The 23,579-nt window shown below is 56.4% G+C and overlaps 1 protein-coding gene across 1 annotated transcript in view; it reads right to left on the bottom strand.

The window, feature by feature from the left end:
• Nucleotides 1–6,624: 6,624 nt before the first annotated feature.
• LOC122547333 (mitogen-activated protein kinase kinase kinase kinase 3-like) overlaps nucleotides 6,625–23,579 on the bottom strand; it is a 63,967-nt gene continuing 47,012 nt past the window's right edge. Inside the window, exons 22-26 of the mRNA XM_087983710.1 lie at nucleotides 21,417–21,485; nucleotides 14,665–14,751; nucleotides 10,069–10,139; nucleotides 7,879–7,934; nucleotides 6,625–6,869 (exon numbers count right to left, since the gene is read on the bottom strand). Of these exons, the coding sequence (XP_087839836.1) occupies nucleotides 6,782–6,869; nucleotides 7,879–7,934; nucleotides 10,069–10,139; nucleotides 14,665–14,751; nucleotides 21,417–21,485 (371 nt within the window). The 3' untranslated portion in view covers nucleotides 6,625–6,781. The remainder of the gene's footprint in view (nucleotides 6,870–7,878; nucleotides 7,935–10,068; nucleotides 10,140–14,664; nucleotides 14,752–21,416; nucleotides 21,486–23,579) is intronic.

The raw sequence follows: 23,579 nt of genomic DNA, 5'->3' as shown, positions 1-23,579 counted from the left end.
TCGCCCTTTCCGATTAGCCGTCAGCGCCGTCAGTCAGCCGTGGACCGACACCCGATTGGCCGCAGCGCCCGTCCGTCACGGGCTCCCTCTTCCACCTGCCCCGCCCTCCGAACGATCCCTTTGTTCGTGTCCCCACCCCTCCCTCTGATTGGCCGCCGTCGGTGGCCGGGCCATCGGTCTTTCCCTAGCCTTCCGATTGGTCCACCCGCACGTCTATCTCCCTGTGTCCCACTCCGATTGGGTGGCGATGCCCAACCGGTCTCTGCATGGGGGGGGTCACCTGACCTGACCCGGAAATGTCAACTCTGCTTGCTCTCTGCCCACATGCTGCCAGAGTTGAGAGTGTGGTGCTGGAAAAGCACAGCACAGCACAGCAGGTCAGGCAGCATCCTAGGAGCAGGGAGAGTCAACGTTTTGGCCATCAGTTAAAAATCACCCAACACCAGGTTATAGCCCAACAGCTTTATTTGGGAAGCACTAGCTTTCGGAGCGCTGCTCTTTCACCAGGAGGTTGCGCAAAATCTTTCCTGATTTAGATTAGGTTAGATTCCCTACGGTGTGGAAACAGGCCCTTTGACCCAACTAATCCAAACCGACCCTCCGAAGAGTAACCCACCCAGACCCATTTCCCTCTGACTAATGCACCTAACATCACTGGCAATTTAGCACGGCCAGTCCACCTGACCTGCGCATCTTTTGGACTGTGCGGGGAAACCCACGCAGACACTGGGAGAATGTGCAGACTCCACACAGACAGTCACCTGAGGTTGGGATCCTGGTGCTGAGAGGCAGCAGTGCTAACCACTGAGCCTCTGATGAAGGGCTTATGACCGAAACATTAATTCTACTGCTCCTCAGTTGCTGCCTGACCTACTGTGTGCTTTTCCAGTGTCGTGCTCTTCGACTCTGATCTCCAGCATCTGCAGTCTTCACTTTCACCCACACATGCTGCCAGACCTCCTTAGCTTTTCCCGTGAATTTCTGAATTCCTGCATTTTTTTAAGGTTTATTTTAAACTGAATTAGAATCAGCTTTATTGTCACATGAACTCAGACGAGTACGGTGAAAAGTTAGAGCACCAGGAGCAGATTAGAGCCGGACAGCACGGGTGAGTCAGAAATCTCACAAGAACAGGCTGCAATCAAACACAACACCAAGTTACAAACTGGTGATTTCTGACTTTGCCCACCTCGCTCCATCATACAGCATGGAAACAGACCCTTCGGTCTGTGCCAACCAGATATCCTAACCTAATCTAGTCCCATTTGGCCCATATCCCTCCAAACCCTACCTATTCATATACCCATCCAGATGCCTTTTAATTTTTGTCATTGCACCAGCCTCCACTACCACCTCTGGCAGCTCATTCCATACAAGCACCACCCTCTGCGTGAAAATGTTTCCCCTGAGGTACCTTTTAAATCTTTCCCCTCTCACCTTAAACCTCTGGATTTGGTCTCCCCTACTCTGGGGAAAAGACCTTGTCTATTCACCCTATCCTTGCCCCTCGTGATTTTGTAAATCTCTATAAGGTCACTCCCCTCTTCTAATACTCCAGGGAAAACAGCCCCAGCCTATTCAGCCTCTCCCTGTAATTCAAACCTTCCAACCCTGGCAACATCCTTTTCTAAACCCTTTTAAGTTTCACAACATCCTTCCTATAGCAGGGAAACCAGAGTTGCACACAGTATTCCAAATGGGAATTCTTGAGTACAAATTGGAGTGGCATGGTGACTCAGTGGTTAGCATTGCTGCCTCACAGCACCAGGAACCCGGGTTCAATTCCAGCCACTGGCGTCTATTTGGATTTTGCACATTCTCCCCTTGTCTGCATGGGTTTATTCTGGGTACTCCAGTTTCCTCCCACATTCCAAAGATCCACAGGTTAGGTGAGTTGGCCGAGCTAAATTGACTTGTAGTGTTCAGGAATGTGAAGGTTAGGTGCTTTAGTCAGGGGTAAATATGGGATAATAGGGTAAGTGAATGGGTCTGGGAGGGTTTGTCTTCGGAGGGTCAGAGGGGACTTGTTGAGCCGAAGGGCCTGTTTCCATACTGTAGGCCTTCTATTATATGCAATTAAAATCATAGGATCCCTACTGTGTTGAGACTGTCACCCATCTCCTTCTGGAATGTGCCTTTGCAAAGGAAGTCTGGAGAGAGATGCAGTGGTTTTTGTTGAAGTGCTTCCCGAGCAGCTCCGTGGCTTGGGATTCCGTACTGTACAGTCTGTTCTCTGGGGTGCGCACCGAGACAGACATCAACTGCTCCTGGAGGATCATCACCTCGGTGCAAGATGCTCTTTGGTCTGCCCGAACCTTGTTAGTCTTCCAGAATAAAGAGTTGACCTTGACCGAGTGTTGCAGACAGCACATTCCAAGGTCCAGGACTATGTGCGAAAGGACCGTTTTAAAAAAAATTGAATTGGAATCAGCTTTATTGTCACATGAACGCATGAGTATGGGACAGTTACTGCCAAGGTAGAGTGAGAAAAGACCACTGTCTGAGGTCTTCCTGCTGATGGTAAAATGGGATCCATTCAGTTATTGGACCTTCCCAGTGTCTCCAGTAAATGTAAATATTAGAACTGTATCTGGAAGAGGGGCCTTTGGTTTTTTTGGATAAAGTTGCAGTCCACAATGTTTTGTTCATTTACTTGATAAGCAACTGTACAGAACCAAGTGGTGTTGTGACAACATATATGTACAAAGAGATTTTTTTTATGAATGAAAAATATTTTTGCAATAAACAAATTTCTCTACAGTGTAGAAGCAGGCTGTTCTGGCTATTGAGTCCACACCTACTGAAGGGCATTCCCCCCCCCCCCCCCCCCGCCAGGCGCACTCCCCCTGCACCCTGCTATGTAACCATGCATTTTCCGTGTCTAATCCACCTAGCCTGCACACTGTGGGCAACTTAGATTGTTGCAAGGTTTGTAGCTCAGATTGGGTTTAAGGCGTAGGTTTGCTCGCTGAGTTGTAGGTTTGATATCCAGGCGTTTCATTACCTGGCTAGGTAACATCATCAGTGGCGACCTCCAAGTGAAGCCACTGATGATGTTACCCAGCCAGGTAATGAAACGTCTGGATATCAAACCTACAGCTCTGCGAGCAAACCTACACCCTATTTAGATGATTAGATTCCCTACAGTATGGAAACAGGCCCTTCGGCCCAACAGGTCCACACCAACTCTCCGGAGAGTAACCCACCCAGACCCATTCTCCTGTGACTAATACACCTAGCACTATGGGCAATTTAGCACGGACAATCCACCCTAACCTACACATCTGTGGACTGTGGGCAGAAACCAGAGCACCCAGAGGAACCCCACGCAGACACGGACTGTGGAAATTTGACACGGTCGCCCAAGGCTGGAATCGAAACTAGGTAGAGTTGGGCTGCAATGCTCACCACTGATGGCAGTCAATTCTTCGGGAGAGAACGAATTTAGAAAAATGAAGAGATAAAAGAAATGAAAAGTGACCTTTTATAAGTTGGTTTTACCTTTTCTTTAAAGTTCTCCCTTTTAACTAAATGAGGGAGAACATTCTGGAAGGAGACAGGTTGGTGTGATCATGGGAGGGTGGAATAGAAATGTCCTGGCACAGTTCTCGCACCTTTAAGATTGGAAATGACCTGCAGATTTTTTGAGACTGAAATGGGGATTGAAAGAAGTGCTGAGTGAAGGAGTGAGGATGTGTAACAGCGAGCAGGATGCCGGTGAGGTTCTCTCCCTTTCAGAGGGAAGGGAACAGAACTGATGAGGTTTCTGGGATGTGAAGGCACAAGGAGTTGCTGAGGTGGGCCTTGCTTGTCTAAGGCAGGTCCGAACGACTCTGACTGAATGGAATGACCGTTTCAAGGACGTAGCCAAGTTTCAGCTGCATGTGGCAGGGAGACGGGGACTACACGGGGAGCAGCAGAACGGGGCCCATTTGTAACTACGTGGGGAGCACCGGAACGGGTCCCATTTGTAACTACGTGGGGAGCACCAGAACGGGGCCCATTTGTAACTACGCGGGGAGCACCAGAACGGGGCCCATTTGTAACTACGCGGGGAGCACTGGAACGGGGCCCATTTGCAACTACGCGGGGAGCACCGGAACGGGGCCCATTTGTAACTGCGCGGGGAGCACCGGAACGGGGCCCATTTGTAACTACGTGGGGAGCACCAGAACGGGGCCCATTTGTAACTACGTGGGGAGCACCGGAACGGGGCCCATTTGTAACTACGCGGGGAGCACCAGAACGGGGCCCATTTGTAACTACGCGGGGAGCACCGGAACGGGGCCCATTTGTAACTACGTGGGGAGCACCAGAACGGGGCCCATTTGTAACTACGCGGGGAGCACCAGAACGGGGCCCATTTGTAACTACGCGGGGAGCACCGGAACAGGGCCCATTTGTAACTGCGTGGGGAGCACCGGAACGGGGCCCATTTGTAACTACGCGGGGAGCACCGGAACGGGGCCCATTTGTAACTACGTGGGGAGCACCAGAACGGGGCCCATTTGTAACTACGTGGGGAGCACCGGAACGGGGCCCATTTGTAACTACGCGGGGAGCACCGGAACGGGGCCCATTTGTAACTACGTGGGGAGCACCGGAACGGGGCCCATTTGTAACTACGCGGGGAGCACCGGAACGGGGCCCATTTGTAACTACGCGGGGAGCACCGGAACGGGGCCCATTTGTAACTACGCGGGGAGCACCGGAACGGGGCCCATTTGTAACTACGCGGGGAGCACCGGAACGGGGCCCATTTGTAACTACGCGGGGAGCACCGGAACGGGGCCCATTTGTAACTACGCGGGGAGCACCAGAACGGGGCCCATTTGTAACTACGCGGGGAGCACCGGAACGGGGCCCATTTGTAACTACGTGGGGAGCACCAGAACGGGGCCCATTTGTAACTACGTGGGGAGCACCGGAACGGGGCCCATTTGTAACTACGCGGGGAGCACCGGAACGGGGCCCATTTGTAACTACGTGGGGAGCACCGGAACGGGGCCCATTTGTAACTACGCGGGGAGCACCGGAACGGGGCCCATTTGTAACTACGCGGGGAGCACCGGAACGGGGCCCATTTGTAACTACGCGGGGAGCACCGGAACGGGGCCCATTTGTAACTACGCGGGGAGCACCGGAACGGGGCCCATTTGTAACTACGCGGGGAGCACCAGAACGGGGCCCATTTGTAACTACGCGGGGAGCACCGGAACGGGGCCCATTTGTAACTACGTGGGGAGCACCAGAACGGGGCCCATTTGTAACTACGTGGGGAGCACCGGAACGGGGCCCATTTGTAACTACGCGGGGAGCACCGGAACGGGGCCCATTTGTAACTACGTGGGGAGCACCGGAACGGGGCCCATTTGTAACTACGCGGGGAGCACCGGAACGGGGCCCATTTGTAACTACGCGGGGAGCACCGGAACGGGGCCCATTTGTAACTACGCGGGGAGCACCGGAACGGGGCCCATTTGTAACTACGCGGGGAGCACCGGAACGGGGCCCATTTGTAACTACGTGGGGAGCATCGGAACGGGGCCCATTTGTAACTACGTGGGGAGCACCGGAACGGGGCCCATTTGTAACTACGTGGGGAGCATCGGAACGGGGCCCATTTGTAACTACGCGGGGAGCACCGGAACGGGGCCCATTTGTAACTACGCGGGGAGCACCGGAACGGGGCCCATTTGTAACTACGCGGGGAGCACCGGAACGGGGCCCATTTGTAACTACGCGGGGAGCACCAGAACGGGGCCCATTTGTAACTACGCGGGGAGCACCAGAACGGGGCCCATTTGTAACTACGTGGGGAGCACCGGAACGGGGCCCATTTGTAACTACGCGGGGAGCACCGGAACGGGGCCCATTTGTAACTACGCGGGGAGCACCGGAACGGGGCCCATTTGTAACTACGTGGGGAGCACCAGAACGGGGCCCATTTGTAACTACGTGGGGAGCACCAGAACGGGGCCCATTTGTAACTACGTGGGGAGCACCAGAACGGGGCCCATTTGTAACTACGTGGGGAGCACCGGAACGGGGCCCATTTGTAACTACGTGGGGAGCACCAGAACGGGGCCCATTTGTAACTACGTGGGGAGCACCAGAACGGGGCCCATTTGTAACTACGTGGGGAGCACCGGAACGGGGCCCATTTGTAACTACGTGGGGAGCACCGGAACGGGGCCCATTTGTAACTACGCGAGTGGGTGACCCATTCCACACACCCACCACCCTCTGTGTGAAAACGTTGTTCCTTCGGTCATTTTAATATCTTCCCCTCTTGCCTATGTTCTCTAATTATGCACTTCCCCACCCCACGGAAAAGACCTTGTCTATTTATGCCCCCTCTCCATGCTCCTCATGATTTTGTAAAGGTCACCCCTTCTATAAGGTCACCCCTCAGCATCCGACGCTCCAGGGAAAACAGCCCCAGCCTATCCCTGTAGCTCAAACCCTCCAATTTTGGCAACACCCTTTTCTGCACGTTTTCAAGTTTCACAACATCCTTCCTACAGTAAGGGAAACCAGACTTGAAGGCGGTAGATGAACTGGGGGAGAAACATAATCTCGTTCGGAACGGGCTGTAACTGAGCCGAGACAAGTGCCCCATCAGAAAATCAACTTACAATTTAATCCACACACAACTTAAATAATACTTAACAAAAGGCTCTGTTATTCCCCCCCCGCCCCCCAGCCTGCTGTCTTCCTGAGGTTTCCACTGCTCTTGTCTGGATTTCTGCACGTGCCGCCTGTATCCTCAGCCCCAGTGTCAGTAGGTGCTCTCGTGACCAGTCAGGATGTAGAGGTTGCTGTGGGCTGTGGGTTTTTCTGTGGGGGTACTCTCCAGAATGATATCCCTGCAAACAATGACACAGCGCAAACATTAGGCAGCAGTTAGCGAGATGTACAGCCGACCAGGTATCCCAACCCAATCTAGTCCCATTTCCCAGCACCCGGCCCATATCCCTCCAAACCCTTCCCATTCATATACCCATCCAAACGCCTCTTAAATGTTGCAATTGTACCAGCCTTCACCACATCCTCTGGCAGCTCATTCCATACACGTACCGCCCTCTGTGTGAAAAAGTGACCAAGGGTTGGAATCCCTCCATCCCCTCACAATGGATACTCAGCCTGTCTTCTACTCACCGCCCATCTCTTCACTTTATCGCCCATTTCCCCATTTAGCAACCCCAACATTGAGTAGTTGATGCTGAGCCAGTGGAAGTTTGTTCACCGATGACCCTTTGTGACAGTTTAAAGCAACTGGTCCAGAACTGCAGTGAGGTAACGGTGCAGAATAGTTACAGTGCCCTCTGGCAGCTCTATCCTGTCATGCAGATCTCCCAACATCCCCCCCCCCCGACCCCCACACAGTATCCAAGTAACCATCCAGTGCCCTTGGGATTGCTTTGGTTTTGTCTTGTTTCCAGCCAGCACGTTCCCTCAGGTCTGGAGTCACGCACAGGCCAAACCCCCATTGAGGAGAAACTGTTTCCCCCTCACCCGTCTGCCCCATCACCTCCCCCCTGCCTCCGGCAGTTACGATTGATTCTGGGTGGGTGGGCAGTTGCCAGGAGGTGGACTGCCGATGTTCACGTCTCCTCTGAAAGGGCTTGCGTCCTCCACCCCAACCCAGTTCCAGGCCCCCCCCCCCCCGGGTGGAACTCTGGTCGTTTTTGCGAGGTGGTCGAACCCTGGGTGGCATTACTGTCCCTCCCTAAGCCTGCCCGCCTCTTTTCGGCAGGCGAAGTGTTCTCTCCGCTGTTCGACTGCGGTAGGCACCACGTCAGACCCGCAGTCACCCGTCCGCATTGCCTCAGTCGAGCACCCCTCCCTGGGGGCAGGACCGAACCAGCTGCTCACCTCTGGGTTCCCAGTACACGGAACATTCTCGTCTCATCTGTTATCTCCTGGGTAATCTGCAGAAGGCAATTGGAAAGATGTGCATTAGTCTCCCACCCATTCACAGCATCGCCAGCCTGTTGTTGAAGGAAACATACCTGCATTTCCATATCGCCCCTTGGAGCGAGGTGAAACATTTGACTTGTATCGGGGCGGCTCAGTGGTCAGCCCCGCTGCCTCACAGCGCCCGGGACCTGGGTTCAAATCAAGCCTCTGGCGAGTTATTGGAAGGATATTATTAAACCGGAGATGGTTCAGAAGAGATTGGCTGGGTATGGAAAATTTACGAGGGTTTGATTCCATCCTCGGGCAACTGTCTGGGTAGAGTTTGCATATTCCCCAGTATCTGCGTCGGTTTGCTCCGGTTTCCTCCCACAGTCCAAAGATGTGCAGGTTAGGGTGGGTTGGCCGTGGGAAATTGTCCCATAGTGTCCAGGGATGTGCAGGTTAGGGTGGATTGGCCATGGGAAATTGTCCCGTAGTGCCCAGGGATGTGCAGGTTAGGGTGGATTGGCCGTGGGAAATTGTCCCATAGTGCCCAGGGATGTGCAGGTTAGGGTGGGTTGGCCGTGGGAAATGTCCCGTAGTGCCCAGGGATGTGCAGGTTAGGGTGGGTTGGCCGTGGGAAATTGTCCCATAGTGCCCAGGGATGTGCAGGTTAGGGTGGGTTGGCCGTGGGAAATTGGCCTGTAGTGTTCAGGGATATTCAGGTTAGGGTGGGTTGGCCATGGGAAATTGTCCCGTAGTGCCCAGGGATGTGCAGGTTAGGGTGGGTTGGCCATGGGAAAATGTCCCATAACCTGCACATCCCTGGGCACTATGGGACAATTTCCCATGGCCAACCCACCCTAACCTGCACATCCCTGGGCACTATGGGACAATTTCCCACGGCCAACCCACCCTAACCTGCACATCCCTGGGCACTAGTGTGGGTTGGCCGTGGGAAATTGGCCCATAGTGTCCAGGGATGTGCAGGTTAGGGTGCGTTGGCCGTGGGAAATTGGCCTGTAGTGTTCAGGGATCTGTAGGTTGGGGTGGATTAGTCTGGGGAGCATGTGGACTAATAGGATAGGGGGAATGGGTCTAGGTGGGTTACTCTTTGGAGGGTCGATGTGGGCTTGTGTAGGGATTCTATGTATGGAATCTGGGCTTGTGAACTTCTGTAATGGATAGTTTTGGGAAGTTGGTTGTTTTGAGCTTTTCCTGAACTGTCTGTATTTTATTTAACATCCAGACCATCTGTAATCCTGCCCCAACTCTTAATATCCCACTGAACTGACTCCCGGTTTCGTTATTGTGAAATAAATGTTCATGGGATTTGGATGTCACCAGCAAGGGCCAGCATTTATCGCCCATCTGTATAGCCCACAGGGCAGTTAAGGGTCAACCACATTGCTGTGTGGATTGGAGTCATGTGTAGGCCAGGCCAGGTGAGGTGAGGACGGCAGATTTCCTTCCCCGAAGGGCATAGTGACCCAGGTGGGTTTCATCGTTTTACACCAGTCTCTTTATTCCAGATTTTTTTTGTTGTAGTTGAACTCCAATCTCACCACGGTTTGTGTGAAGATTTGTAGCCTGGGTCCTGGCGGTGATAGTTGTGGGTATGTTCACTGAGCTGGGACGTTGGTGTGCAGATCTTTCGTCCCCTGCCTCGGTGACATCTTCAGGGCTTCGGAGCCTCCTGTGAAGCTGTTCTGTGTCTTCTGGAATTTTATTTGGTTCCCTTTCTGCTGCTTCCGGTTGGTCGTTGTAGTGGCCGGAATATTGGGTGTGCCGTGGTGGGATTTGAACTTACAATCCCAGAACGTTGGGGTTCTGGGTCACTAGTCCAGTGACATTACCATTATATCACCACCTTTTCCCCTCCACCCCCAAATACCCCGGATAGTGAGCTGGTCAGTGCTCTGTGGAATGTACCCCCCCCCCCCAGCCTACACAAACAAACCTTCACAGCACTAACCCATATCCATTTTTTTTTTTGTTTGGAACGTTAGAATGTTTTAGGTCACTAATGTACGTTATGCACTGTTTCTCAACATGTTCTCGGGCAGGGCACAGCAAGCTCCCACAAGCAGCAAAGTCAGAAGGACTCAGAGTGTTTGTTTTGCTGCACCCCCCCCCACCCCCTCTGCTCAAGTTTCAGGACATTACCTCATTCGAGTGAAGACTCTGGCCTTGCATCCCGTGTCTCCAAAATGCTAGGACGCTGTCCTGCAGGCAGACTGCACAAGTGGAAAACAGTGGCGTCAGTAAGCACACAGTGCTCCCCCATTCTCCCCCCCCCCCCCCCACCTGGCCTTGCTCCGATTCCCAAACACAGCCTACTGAAGTACAGCATGGAAACGGACCCAACAGTCCAACTCCTTCATGGGGATGGGGAGTCAGCCTTAGAGGGCATCGGTTTAGGGTGAGAGGGGAAAGATATTAAAGGGCAACTTTTTCACCCAGAGGGTGGTGCGTGTATGGAATGAGCTGCCAGAGGAAATGGTGGAGGCTGGTACAATTACAACATTTAAAAGGCATCTGGATGGGAAATGAATAGGAAGGGTTTAGAGGGATATGGGCCAAATGCTGGCAAATGGGACGAGATGAGGTTGGGATATCTGGTCGGGCGATTTAAGCAGGGAAAGCCGTCGATTTTAACTCACAAGCCCGGGACAGAACTATAGGGGCATAGGTTAAATATGAGAGGGAAACGATATAAAAGGGACCTGAGGGACAGCTTTTCAACGCAGAGGCTGGTGCGTGTATGGAATGAGCTGCCAGAGGAGGTGGTGGAGAGAGACAAAAAGAACTGCAGATGTTGGAATCCGAGCAGACAAGCAGGAGGCTGGAGGAACACAGCAAGGCAGGCAGCATCAGGAGGGACAGGCAGGAGGCTGGGGGAACACAGCAAGGCAGGCAGCGTCAGGAGGGACAGGCAGGGGGCTGGAAGAACACAGCAAGGCAGGCAGCATCAGGAGGGACAGGCAGGAGGCTGGGGGAACACAGCAAGGCAGGCAGCATCAGGAGGGACAGGCAGGAGGCTGGGGGAACACAGCAAGGCAGGCAGCATCAGGAGGGACAGGCAGGAGGCTGGGGGAACACAGCAAGGCAGGCAGCGTCAGGAGGGACAGGCAGGAGGCTGGGGGAACACAGCAAGGCAGGCAGCGTCAGGAGGGACAGGCAGGAGGCTGGGGGAACACAGCAAGGCAGGCAGCATCAGGAGGGACAGGCAGGAGGCTGGGGGAACACAGCAAGGCAGGCAGTATCAGGAGGGACAGGCAGGGGGCTGGAAGAACACAGCAAGGCAGGCAGCATCAGGAGGGACAGGCAGGAGGCTGGGGGAACACAGCAAGGCAGGCAGCATCAGGAGGGACAGGCAGGAGGCTGGGGGAACACAGCAAGGCAGGCAGCATCAGGAGGGACAAGCAGGAGGCTGGGAGAACACAGCAAGGCAGGCAGCATCAGGAGGGACAGGCAGGAGGCTGGAAGAACACAGCAAGGCAGGCAGCATCAGGAGGGACAGGCAGGAGGCTGGGAGAACACAGCAAGGCAGGCAGCATCAGGAGGGACAGGCAGGAGGCTGGGGGAACACAGCAAGGCAGGCAGCGTCAGGAGGGACAGGCAGGAGGCTGGGGGAACACAGCAAGGCAGGCAGCATCAGGAGGGACAGGCAGGAGGCTGGAAGAACACAGCAAGGCAGGCAGCATCAGGAGGGACAGGCAGGAGGCTGGAAGAACACAGCAAGGCAGGCAGCATCAGGAGGGACAGGCAGGAGGCTGGGAGAACACAGCAAGGCAGGCAGCATCAGGAGGGGGAGAAGTCGACGTTTCAGGTATAACCCTTCTTCAGGAGTCTAGAAAGTGACAGGTACAATGACAGCATTTAAAAGGCACTTGGATGGGTATATGAAGAGGGAGCCTGTAGGGGGGTATGGGCCAAGTGCTGGCAAATGGGACTAGATTAGGTTGGGATATCTGGACGGGTTGGGCTGAAGGGGCTGTCTTAATGCCATGACTCTGTGACAGAGTCAGTCAAACAGCAGCCTATTCGAACAGTGTCTGCCCTACGCCACCTGGATCCAAATGGCCAGTTTTGACAGCAGGGTGAGTTCTCCAGCAAACGTCAGTCAGTGGCGCAAAAATGGGAATTAGGGAGAAACTCAGCAGGTCTGTCAGCATCTCGGGTCACCGGACCCGAAACAGTAATCCTGTTTCTCCGTCCATTGATGCCGCTGCTGAGTTCCTCCAGCGATTTCTGTTCCGCCAGCATGCAGTCCTTTGTTTTATTTTGCAGTCAGCGGAGGATAGTTTTGACACGGCCATGACTTTTATAGAATCGGGCGCAGTAACAGGCAGTTTCTCAGTGCCCAAACGTGAGGGACTGGGAGAGATCAGTCAGCGCCTCTGTCCCAAACAGAAACTGGGTGGTCAGCAGCGTCGACTGAATCCCCTTTCAGGCTTGAGGAGGGGGACCCCCCCCCCCCCCCCCCCCCCACCCTCGTCATTCTTTGTTCTGGCCAGAGACGCTCTTACACCCCTCTCTGGTTGCTTCTTTTAAACTACTGCTACTGATGTTTCTAACCAAGGGAATGGTTTATAAACAGACCCCATCAGGACAGTGCAGTGGTAGTTAGAGTGAGGAAAGGTACAGAGAGGGCAAAATTTAAACTGGAGCTGGGCCCTCTTCGGGATTCCCTGACACCCCCCCCCCCCCCCCCACCTGGGTGTTTTTACTGGTGGTGGGAATACGGACAGAAAGTTTTGTTTCGTGTCTTCATTGAATCCCTGCCCCCTCACACCCAGACACAGCAGAGATGCTGCGGGAAAATACAAGCACTGTGCAGTGGTAGTGTAAGGGGAGGGGAAAATACATAAACAGGGGATTCGGAATCTCCTCAGCAAAAAAGCTAAAAATAATTTACTGAACCAGTTGGAAGGGGAGCTGGAAGATTCCAAAACCCTGTCTCTAAAGACAGTTGGGAGTATTGGTGGAGACTGTGTGCTCCTGCTCTGGGTGGGAATGTAGCTGTGGAGGAGGGGCAGGTGGTCTGGATTTACCGTGTGACCAGGGGGCATGGCCTGGGAATGTAGCTGTGGAGGAGGGGCAGGTGGTCTGGATTTACCGTGTGACCAGGGGGCATGGCCTGCAGAGACTCTCAATCTTGAGTGGTAAGAACAAAGAACAACAAAGCACCAGAATAGGCCCTCCAAGCCCGCGCAGAGACATTTTGCCCTTCCATACTAAAACTGCCTTCCCTTACGGGATCCGTATGCCTCTGCTCCCTTCCTATTCGTGTATCCATCCGGGTGTTTCTTGAAGGTTTCCACCTCTGGCAGTGAGCTCTTTATGAACAGGTCCCATCAGGACAGTGCAGTGACAGATAGAGTGAGGAAAGGTGCGGAGAGGGCACTTACTGCCCTTTGTGTGATAAACTTGCCTCGCACATCTCTTTTAAACATCCCCTTCGCACCTTGAACCCATGTCCTCTAGTAACTGACTCCTCCGACCCTGGGAAAAAGCCTCATATTTCCCCTCTATCTATGCCGTTCACAATCTTATAAAGCTCTATCATTGCGTTCCAATGCAATCAAACCCAATCTATCCAACCTTTCTTCATAGCTAAAAGCCCCCCATATCAGGGCAACATCCTGGTAAGTGTTTTCTGTACCCTCTCCAAAGCATCCATATCCTTCTGACAGTGTGGTGACCAGAACTGTACTCAATATCCCAAGTGTGGCCTCACTAAAGTTCTATAAAGCTGCAGCGTAATCTGCCTATCCTTATACTCAATGCCCCTCCCCATGAAGGCAGTCAGCAATACAGTATAAGGTTATTGGAGGCAGATGAGTGCACTGGGGATACAGAAATCTTGTACAGCTGCCCCTCCCATTCATACATTTACACTTCCTGCAGGCACATCATCAAAGACCCCTCCCACCCCCGTAACGCTCTCTTCCTTCGGGTAGAAGGTACAGAAGCCTAAACACACCCACCAACAGGTTCAGGAACAGCTTCTTCGCTGCTGTTATCAGGCTGCTGCATGGACCTGTCTCACCTCAAATAATGCTGACCTTGCTCTGCCCACCTCCTGTGCAGCCTAACCCTGTCTGCCTCACTGTGTCTCAGCACCATATGTCCTTGTTTGTGATGATCTGCCTGGACTGCTCGTAAAACAAAGCGTTTCACTGTACTCAGGTACACGTGACTACAATAAATCAAATCAAATAAAACAAAACGTTACTGCACATGGTTTGGAACTTTGGAAGGAAGGAAGTGGTGGCATCAGAGATTGTCCAGAGAGGTGTCAGTCCCCAGGGTGAAGGGAGCTGTCCTGTGATGAGCGACCCAATCAATGGGGTCAATATTCTCTGGAGCTTAGGAGAAGGGGAAGCAATTAAGTTGGGACAGATGAGATTGGGAAGGAGCTCAGACAGGGTAGAGGCTGAGAGATTGTTTCTTCCAAGCTCGGGGCGGGGGGGGGCGGGGATCTTAGGAATGGGGGGGGTGGTCATTGAGGACTGAGGCGAGGGGGGGCATCTCACTCAGAGCGCGGTGAATCTCTGGTATCCCCCGCCAGCCCATTGTGTCTCCACAGTTAAATATATCAAAAGCTGGGGTCAGAAAGACTGATTGTCCAACTTGGGAAAGCGGGGGAAGGGGTGAGAAGGTGGGACAGGAACCCAAGGTCAGGCGTGGATGGAGGAGCAGACTGGACGAGCAGACTGGACGGGCAGAGTGGCGGCGGCCTGCAGTCACACTTACCAACGGTCTGGACGCAGAATCGGAAGCTCAGCTCGGGCGCCAAGCTGTCCCGCGGCTCTCCGTGTAAACTCACAATCTTCACACAATCTGAAAATCACCAGAGCTAGTCAGTCAGGGAGGTACCCTGTTCCACCAGCATCTATTTCAGCACCCTCCACCCTCCCCCTGAAGCTTCACAGCAACCGCAGAACTACAGTTTCCCCTGAACTTCACCTTCAGCATTGAGACGTAGGAGGCACAGCAAGACCTCGCACTCAGAAAATGTGCGAATGATCCTGTTCATCTGTTTTTCCCTCATGTTGGTCGAGGGATGAATGTTGACCTCAGGACCCTGGGAAGAAGTCCCCATCCCCACTCTTCTTCCAATAGTGGCGAAGGGATCTTTTAATCTTTTACCCCACCCCGCAACACCTCACCCACACAGTGCAGCGCTCCCTCAGCGCTGACCCTCCAACAGTGCAGCGCTCCCTCAGCGCTGACCCTCCAACAGTGCAGCGCTGACCCTCCAACAGTGCAGCGCTCCCTCAGCGCTGACCCTCCAACAGTGCAGCGCTCCCTCAGCGCTGACCCTCCAACAGTGCAGCGCTCCCTCAGCGCTGACCCTCCAACAGTGCCCACTCCCTCAGCGCTGACCCTCCAACAGTGCAGCACTCCCTCAGCGCTGACCCTCCGACAGTGCCCATTCCCTCCGCGCTGACCATCCGACAGTGCAGCGCTCCCTCAGCGCTGACCATCCGACAGTGCAGCGCTCCCTCAGCGCTGACCCTCCGACAGTGCAGCGCTCCCTCAGCGCTGACCCTCCGACAGTGCAGCGCTCCCTCAGCGCTGACCCTCCGACAGTGCAGCGCTCCCTCAGCGCTGACCCTCCGACAGTGCCCATTCCCTCAGCGCTGACCATCCGACAGTGCAGCGCTCCCTCAGCGCTGACCATCCGACAGTGCAGCGCTCCCTCAGCGCTGACCATCCGACAGTGCAGCGCTCCCTCAGCGCTGACCCTCCGACAGTGCAGCGCTCCCTCAGCGCTGACCCTCCGACAGTGCAGCGCTCCCTCAGCGCTGACCCTCCGACAGTGCAGCGCTCCCTCAGCGCTGACCCTCCGACAGTGCAGCGCTCCCTCAGCGCTGACCCTCCGACAGTGCAGCGCTCCCTCAGCGCTGACCCTCCGACAGTGCAGCGCTCCCTCAGCGCTGACCCTCCGACAGTGCAGCGCTCCCTCAGCGCTGACCCTCCGACAGTGCAGCGCTCCCTCAGCGCTGACCCTCCGACAGTGCAGCGCTCCCTCAGCGCTGACCCTCCGACAGTGCAGCGCTCCCTCAGCGCTGACCCTCCGACAGTGCAGCGCTCCCTCAGCGCTGACCCTCCGACAGTGCAGCGCTCCCTCAGCGCTGACCCTCCGACAGTGCAGCGCTCCCTCAGCGCTGACCCTCCGACAGTGCAGCGCTCCCTCAGCGCTGACCCTCCGACAGTGCAGCGCTCCCTCAGCGCTGACCCACCCACAATGCCCATTCCCTCAGCGCTGACCCTCCGACAGTGCCCATTCCCTCAGCGCTGACCATCCGACAGTGCAGCACTCCCTCAGCGCTGACCCTCCGACAGTGCCCATTCCCTCAGCGCTGACCCTCCGACAGTGCAGCACTCCCTCAGCGCTGACCCTCCGACAGTGCCCATTCCCTCAGCGCTGACCCTCCGACAGTGCAGCACTCCCTCAGCGCTGACCATCCGACAGTGCAGCACTCCCTCAGCGCTGACCCTCCGACAGTGCAGCACTCCCTCAGCGCTGACCCACCCACAATGCCCATTTCCTCAGCGCTGACCCTCCGACAGTGCCCATTCCCTCAGCGCTGACCATCCGACAGTGCAGCACTCCCTCAGCGCTGACCCTCCGACAGTGCCCATTCCCTCAGCGCTGACCCTCCGACAGTGCAGCACTCCCTCAGCGCTGACCATCCGACAGTGCAGCACTCCCTCAGCGCTGACCCTCCAACAGTGCAGCACTCCCTCAGCGCTGACCATCCGACAGTGCAGCACTCCCTCAGCGCTGACCCACCCACAATGCGCATTCCCTCAGCGCTGACCCTCCGACAGTGCAGCACTCCCTCAGCGCTGACCAACCCACAATGCCCATTCCCTCAGCGCTGACCCTCCGACAGTGCCCATTCCCTCAGCGCTGACCATCCGACAGTGCAGCACTCCCTCAGCGCTGACCCTCCGACAGTGCCCATTCCCTCAGCGCTGACCCTCCGACAGTGCAGCACTCCCTCAGCGCTGACCATCCGACAGTGCTGCACTCCCTCAGCGCTGACCCTCCAACAGTGCAGCACTCCCTCAGCGCTGACCCACCCACAATGCCCATTCCCTCAGCGCTGACCCTCCGACAGTGCCCATTCCCTCAGCGCTGACCATCCGACAGTGCAGCACTCCCTCAGCGCTGACCATCCGACAGTGCAGCACTCCCTCAGCGCTGACCCACCCACAATGCGCATTCCCTCAGCGCTGACCCTCCGACAGTGCAGCACTCCCTCACTGCTGACCCACCCACAATGCGCATTCCCTCAGCGCTGACCCTCCGACAGTGCCCATTCCCTCAGCGCTGACCATCCGACAGTGCAGCACTCCCTCAGCGCTGACCCTCCGACAGTGCCCATTCCCTCAGCGCTGACCATCCGACAGTGCAGCACTCCCTCAGCGCTGACCCTCCAACAGTGCAGCACTCCCTCAGCGCTGACCCCCCCACAATGCCCATTCCCTCAGCGCTGACCCTCCGACAGTGCCCATTCCCTCAGCGCTGACCATCCGACAGTGCAGCACTCCCTCAGCGCTGACCCTCCGACAGTGCCCATTCCCTCAGCGCTGACCCTCCGACAGTGCAGCACTCCCTCACTGCTGACCCACCCACAATGCGCATTCCCTCAGCGCTGACCCTCCGACAGTGCCCATTCCCTCAGCGCTGACCATCCGACAGTGCAGCACTCCCTCAGCGCTGACCCTCCGACAGTGCCCATTCCCTCAGCGCTGACCATCCGACAGTGCAGCACTCCCTCAGCGCTGACCATCCGACAGTGCGGCGCTCCCTCAGCACTGACCCTCCGACAGTGCAGCGCTCCCTCAGCGCTGACCCTCCGACAGTGCCCATTCCCTCAGCGCTGACCATCCGACAGTGCAGCACTCCCTCAGCGCTGACCCTCCGACAGTGCCCATTCCCTCAGCGCTGACCCTCCGACAGTGCAGCACTCCCTCAGCGCTGACCCTCCGACAGTGCAGCACTCCCTCAGCGCTGACCCTCCGACAGTGCAGCACTCCCTCAGCGCTGACCATCCGACAGTGCAGCACTCCCTCAGCGCTGACCATCCGACAGTGCAGCACTCCCTCAGCGCTGACCCTCCAACAGTGCAGCACTCCCTCAGCGCTGACCCACCCACAATGCCCATTCCCTCAGCGCTGACCCTCCGACAGTGCCCATTCCATCAGCGCTGACCATCCGACAGTGCAGCACTCCCTCAGCGCTGACCATCCGACAGTGCAGCACTCCCTCAGCGCTGACCCACCCACAATGCGCATTCCCTCAGCGCTGACCCTCTGACAGTGCAGCACTCCCTCACTGCTGACCCACCCACAATGCCCATTCCCTCAGCGCTGACCCTCCGACAGTGCCCATTCCCTCAGCGCTGACCATCCGACAGTGCAGCACTCCCTCAGCGCTGACCCTCCGACAGTGCCCATTCCCTCAGCGCTGACCCTCCGACAGTGCAGCACTCCCTCAGCGCTGACCCTCCGACAGTGCCCATTCCCTCAGCGCTGACCCTCCGACAGTGCAGCACTCCCTCAGCGCTGACCATCCGACAGTGCAGCACTCCCTCAGCGCTGACCCTCCGACAGTGCAGCACTCCCTCAGCGCTGACCCACCCACAATGCCCATTTCCTCAGCGCTGACCCTCCGACAGTGCCCATTCCCTCAGCGCTGACCATCCGACAGTGCAGCACTCCCTCAGCGCTGACCCTCCGACAGTGCCCATTCCCTCAGCGCTGACCATCCGACAGTGCAGCACTCCCTCAGCGCTGACCATCCGACAGTGCAGCACTCCCTCAGCGCTGACCCTCCAACAGTGCAGCACTCCCTCAGCGCTGACCATCCGACAGTGCAGCACTCCCTCAGCGCTGACCCACCCACAATGCGCATTCCCTCAGCGCTGACCCTCCGACAGTGCAGCACTCCCTCAGCGCTGACCAACCCACAATGCCCATTCCCTCAGCGCTGACCCTCCGACAGTGCCCATTCCCTCAGCGCTGACCATCCGACAGTGCAGCACTCCCTCAGCGCTGACCCTCCGACAGTGCCCATTCCCTCAGCGCTGACCCTCCGACAGTGCAGCACTCCCTCAGCGCTGACCATCCGACAGTGCTGCACTCCCTCAGCGCTGACCCTCCAACAGTGCAGCACTCCCTCAGCGCTGACCCACCCACAATGCCCATTCCCTCAGCGCTGACCCTCCGACAGTGCCCATTCCCTCAGCGCTGACCATCCGACAGTGCAGCACTCCCTCAGCGCTGACCATCCGACAGTGCAGCACTCCCTCAGCGCTGACCCACCCACAATGCGCATTCCCTCAGCGCTGACCCTCCGACAGTGCAGCACTCCCTCACTGCTGACCCACCCACAATGCGCATTCCCTCAGCGCTGACCCTCCGACAGTGCCCATTCCCTCAGCGCTGACCATCCGACAGTGCAGCACTCCCTCAGCGCTGACCCTCCGACAGTGCCCATTCCCTCAGCGCTGACCATCCGACAGTGCAGCACTCCCTCAGCGCTGACCCTCCAACAGTGCAGCACTCCCTCAGCGCTGACCCCCCCACAATGCCCATTCCCTCAGCGCTGACCCTCCGACAGTGCCCATTCCCTCAGCGCTGACCATCCGACAGTGCAGCACTCCCTCAGCGCTGACCCTCCGACAGTGCCCATTCCCTCAGCGCTGACCCTCCGACAGTGCAGCACTCCCTCACTGCTGACCCACCCACAATGCGCATTCCCTCAGCGCTGACCCTCCGACAGTGCCCATTCCCTCAGCGCTGACCATCCGACAGTGCAGCACTCCCTCAGCGCTGACCCTCCGACAGTGCCCATTCCCTCAGCGCTGACCATCCGACAGTGCAGCACTCCCTCAGCGCTGACCATCCGACAGTGCGGCGCTCCCTCAGCACTGACCCTCCGACAGTGCAGCGCTCCCTCAGCGCTGACCCTCCGACAGTGCCCATTCCCTCAGCGCTGACCATCCGACAGTGCAGCACTCCCTCAGCGCTGACCCTCCGACAGTGCCCATTCCCTCAGCGCTGACCCTCCGACAGTGCAGCACTCCCTCAGCGCTGACCCTCCGACAGTGCCCATTCCCTCAGCGCTGACCCTCCGACAGTGCAGCACTCCCTCAGCGCTGACCATCCGACAGTGCAGCACTCCCTCAGCGCTGACCATCCGACAGTGCAGCACTCCCTCAGCGCTGACCCTCCAACAGTGCAGCACTCCCTCAGCGCTGACCCACCCACAATGCCCATTCCCTCAGCGCTGACCCTCCGACAGTGCCCATTCCATCAGCGCTGACCATCCGACAGTGCAGCACTCCCTCAGCGCTGACCATCCGACAGTGCAGCACTCCCTCAGCGCTGACCCACCCACAATGCGCATTCCCTCAGCGCTGACCCTCTGACAGTGCAGCACTCCCTCACTGCTGACCCACCCACAATGCGCATTCCCTCAGCGCTGACCCTCCGACAGTGCCCATTCCCTCAGCGCTGACCATCCGACAGTGCAGCGCTCCCTCAGCGCTGACCATCCGACAGTGCCCATTCCCTCAGCGCTGACCATCCGACAGTGCGGCACTCCCTCAGCGCTGACCATCCGACAGTGCGGCACTCCCTCAGCGCTGACCCTCCGACAGTGCGGCACTCCCTCAGCGCTGACCCTCCGACAGTGTCCGCTCCCTCAACGCTGACCCTCCGACAGTGCCCGCTCCCTCAACGCTGACCCTCCGACAGTGCCCGCTCCCTCAGCACTGACCCTCCGACAGTTCAGCGCTGACCCTCCGACAGTGCAGCACTCCCTCACCGCTGACCCTCCTACAATGCGGCTTAATTGCCACACCTCAGCAAAGGGAAGCCTTTGATGGATAACACCCAGTGCTATTATTACTGAGGACTATTAATCCAGAGACCCTGGTCGTGTTCTGGAGACCCGGGTTTGAATCCCGCCACAGCAGAAGGTGAAATTTGAATTCAATAAAAAAGCCTGGAATTAAGAGTCTAATGATGACCACGGATCCATTGCCAATTGTCGGGTAAACCCATCTGGTTCAGAATGCCCTTCAGGGAGGGGAACTGCCACCTTAACCCAGTCGGGCCTACACGTGACTCCAGACCCACAGCAATGGGGTTGACTCTGGGCAATTAGGGATGGGCAATAAATGCTGGGACTAGTCATAGAGTCATAGAGATGTACAGCACAGAAACAGACCCTTCGGTCCAACCCTGTCCGTGCCGACCAGGTATCCCAACCCAATCTAGTCCCACCTGTCAGCACCCGGCCCATATCCCTCCAAACCCTTCCAATTCATATACCCATCCAAATGCCTCTTAAATGTTGCAATTGTACCGGCCTCCACCACTTCCTCTGGCCAGCGATGCCCTCAGGCCCATGAATGAATGAGAAAAAGCTGACGTGTTCAATGTTCAGTATGAAAGATTACACTTAGATTTGGAGAACTCACTGTCAACACAGACAAGGACATTGTCCCGATCGAGCTGTGAAACATGGCTGGCATTCATCAAGGATGTCTCTGCACAAACAAATAAGACCGTTAAGGTCTGGGAGACTGTTCTGAAAACAGAGCTCACACAAAGTTAGTTACAGAGTAATGTTCCCTCTACACTGTCCCCACATCAAACACTCGCAGGATAGGAAACCATAGCCCCTCCCTATCTCTGTAACCCCCTCCAGCCCCTAAAACCCCTCCTTATCTCTAACCCCCTCGAGCCCTACACCCCCTCCCTATCTCTGTAATCCCCTACACCCCCTCCCTCTCTCTGTAACTCTCCTCCACCCCCTACACCCACTCCCTATCTCTGTAACCCCCCACCAGCCCCTACACCCCCTCCCTATCCCTGTAACCCCCCTACACCCCCTCCCTATCTCTGTAACCCCCCTCCAGCCCCTACACCCCCTCCCTATCTCTGTAACCCCCTCCGGCCCCTACACTCCCTCCCTATCTCTGTAACCCCCCTCCAGCCCCTACACCCCCTCCCTATCCCTGTAACCCCCCACCAGCCCCTACACCCCCTCCCTATCTCTGTCGCCCCCTCCAGCCCCTACACCCCCTCCGTATCTCTGTAACCCCCCCTCCAGCCCCTACACCCCCTCCCTGTTGTTGTGGTTCTGTTCGCCGAGCTGGGAATTTGTGTTGCAGACGTTTCGTCCCCTGTCTAGGTGACATCCTCAGTGCTTGGGAGCCTCCTGTGAAGCGCTTCTGTGATGCTTCCTCCGGCATTTATAGTGGTTTAAATCTGCCGCTTCCGGTTGTCAGTTCCAGCTGTCCGCTGCAGTGGCCGGTATATTGGGTCCAGGTCGATGTGCTTATTGATTGAATCTGTGGATGAGTGCCATGCCTCTAGGAATTCCCTGGCTGTTCTCTGTTTGGCTTGTCCTATAATAGTAGTGTTGTCCCAGTCGAACTCATGTTGCTTGTCATCTGCGTGTGTGGCTACTAAGGATAGCTGGTCGTGTCGTTTCGTGGCTAGTTGGTGTTCATGGATGAGGATTGTTAGCTGTCTTCCTGTTTGTCCTATATAGTGTTTTGTGCAGTCCTTGCATGGGATTTTGTACACTACATTGGTTTTGCTCATGTTGGGTATCGGGTCCTTCGTTCTGGTGAGTTGTTGTCTGAGAGTGGCTGTTGGTTTGTGTGCTGTTATGAGTCCTAGTGGTCGCAGTAGTCTGGCTGTCAGTTCAGAAATGTTTTTGATGTATGGTAGTGTGGCTAGTCCTTTGGGTTGTGGCATGTCCAGGGAATTCCTAGAGACATGGCACTCATCCACAGATTCAATCAATAAGCACATCGACCTGGACCCAATATACCGGCCACTGCAGCGGACAGCTGGAACTGACAACCGGAAGCGGCAGATACAAACCACTATAAATGCCGGAGAAAAGATCACAGAAGCGCTTCACAGGAGGCTCCCAAGCACTGAGGATGTCACCTAGACAGGGGACGAAACGTCTGCAACACAGATTCCCAGCTCGGCGAACAGAACCACAACAACGAGCTACAAATCTTCTCACAAACGTTGAACACCCCTTCCCTATCTCTGTACCCCCCCAGTCCCTTCCCCCCCTCCCTATCTCTGTAACCCCCACCAGTCCCTACACCCCCTCCCTATCTCTGTACCTCCCCCCCCCCAGTCCCTTCCCCCCCTCCCTATCTCTGTAACCCCCTCCAGCCCCTACACCCCCTCCCTATCTCTGTACCACCCCCAGTCCCTTCCCCCCCTCCCTATCTCTGTAACCCCCTCCAGCCCCTACACCCCCCTCCCTATCTCTGTAACCCCCTCCATCCCCTATACCCTTTCCCTATCTCAGTAACCCCCTCCAGCCCCTACACCCCCTCCCTATCTCAGTAACCCCCTCCAGCCCCTACACCCCCCTCCCTATCTCTGTAACCCCCTCCAGCACCTCCACCCCCTCCCTATCTCTGTAACCCCCTCCAGCACCTCCACCCCCTCCCTATCTCTGTAACCCCCTCCAGCCCCTATACCCCCTCCCTATCTCTGTCACCCCCTCCTGCCCCTACACCCCCTCCCTTTCTCTGTCACCCCCTCCGGCCCCTATACCCCCTCCCTATCTCTGTCACCCCCTCCCTATCTCTGTAAGCCCCTCC

This window comes from Chiloscyllium plagiosum, unplaced genomic scaffold, assembly GCF_037043375.1.
Source record: "Chiloscyllium plagiosum isolate Xiang-an unplaced genomic scaffold, Cpla_swu_hap1 HiC_scaffold_46, whole genome shotgun sequence".
Classification (NCBI taxonomy): domain Eukaryota; kingdom Metazoa; phylum Chordata; class Chondrichthyes; order Orectolobiformes; family Hemiscylliidae; genus Chiloscyllium; species Chiloscyllium plagiosum.
This window is presented reverse-complemented; position numbering and strand designations above follow the sequence as displayed.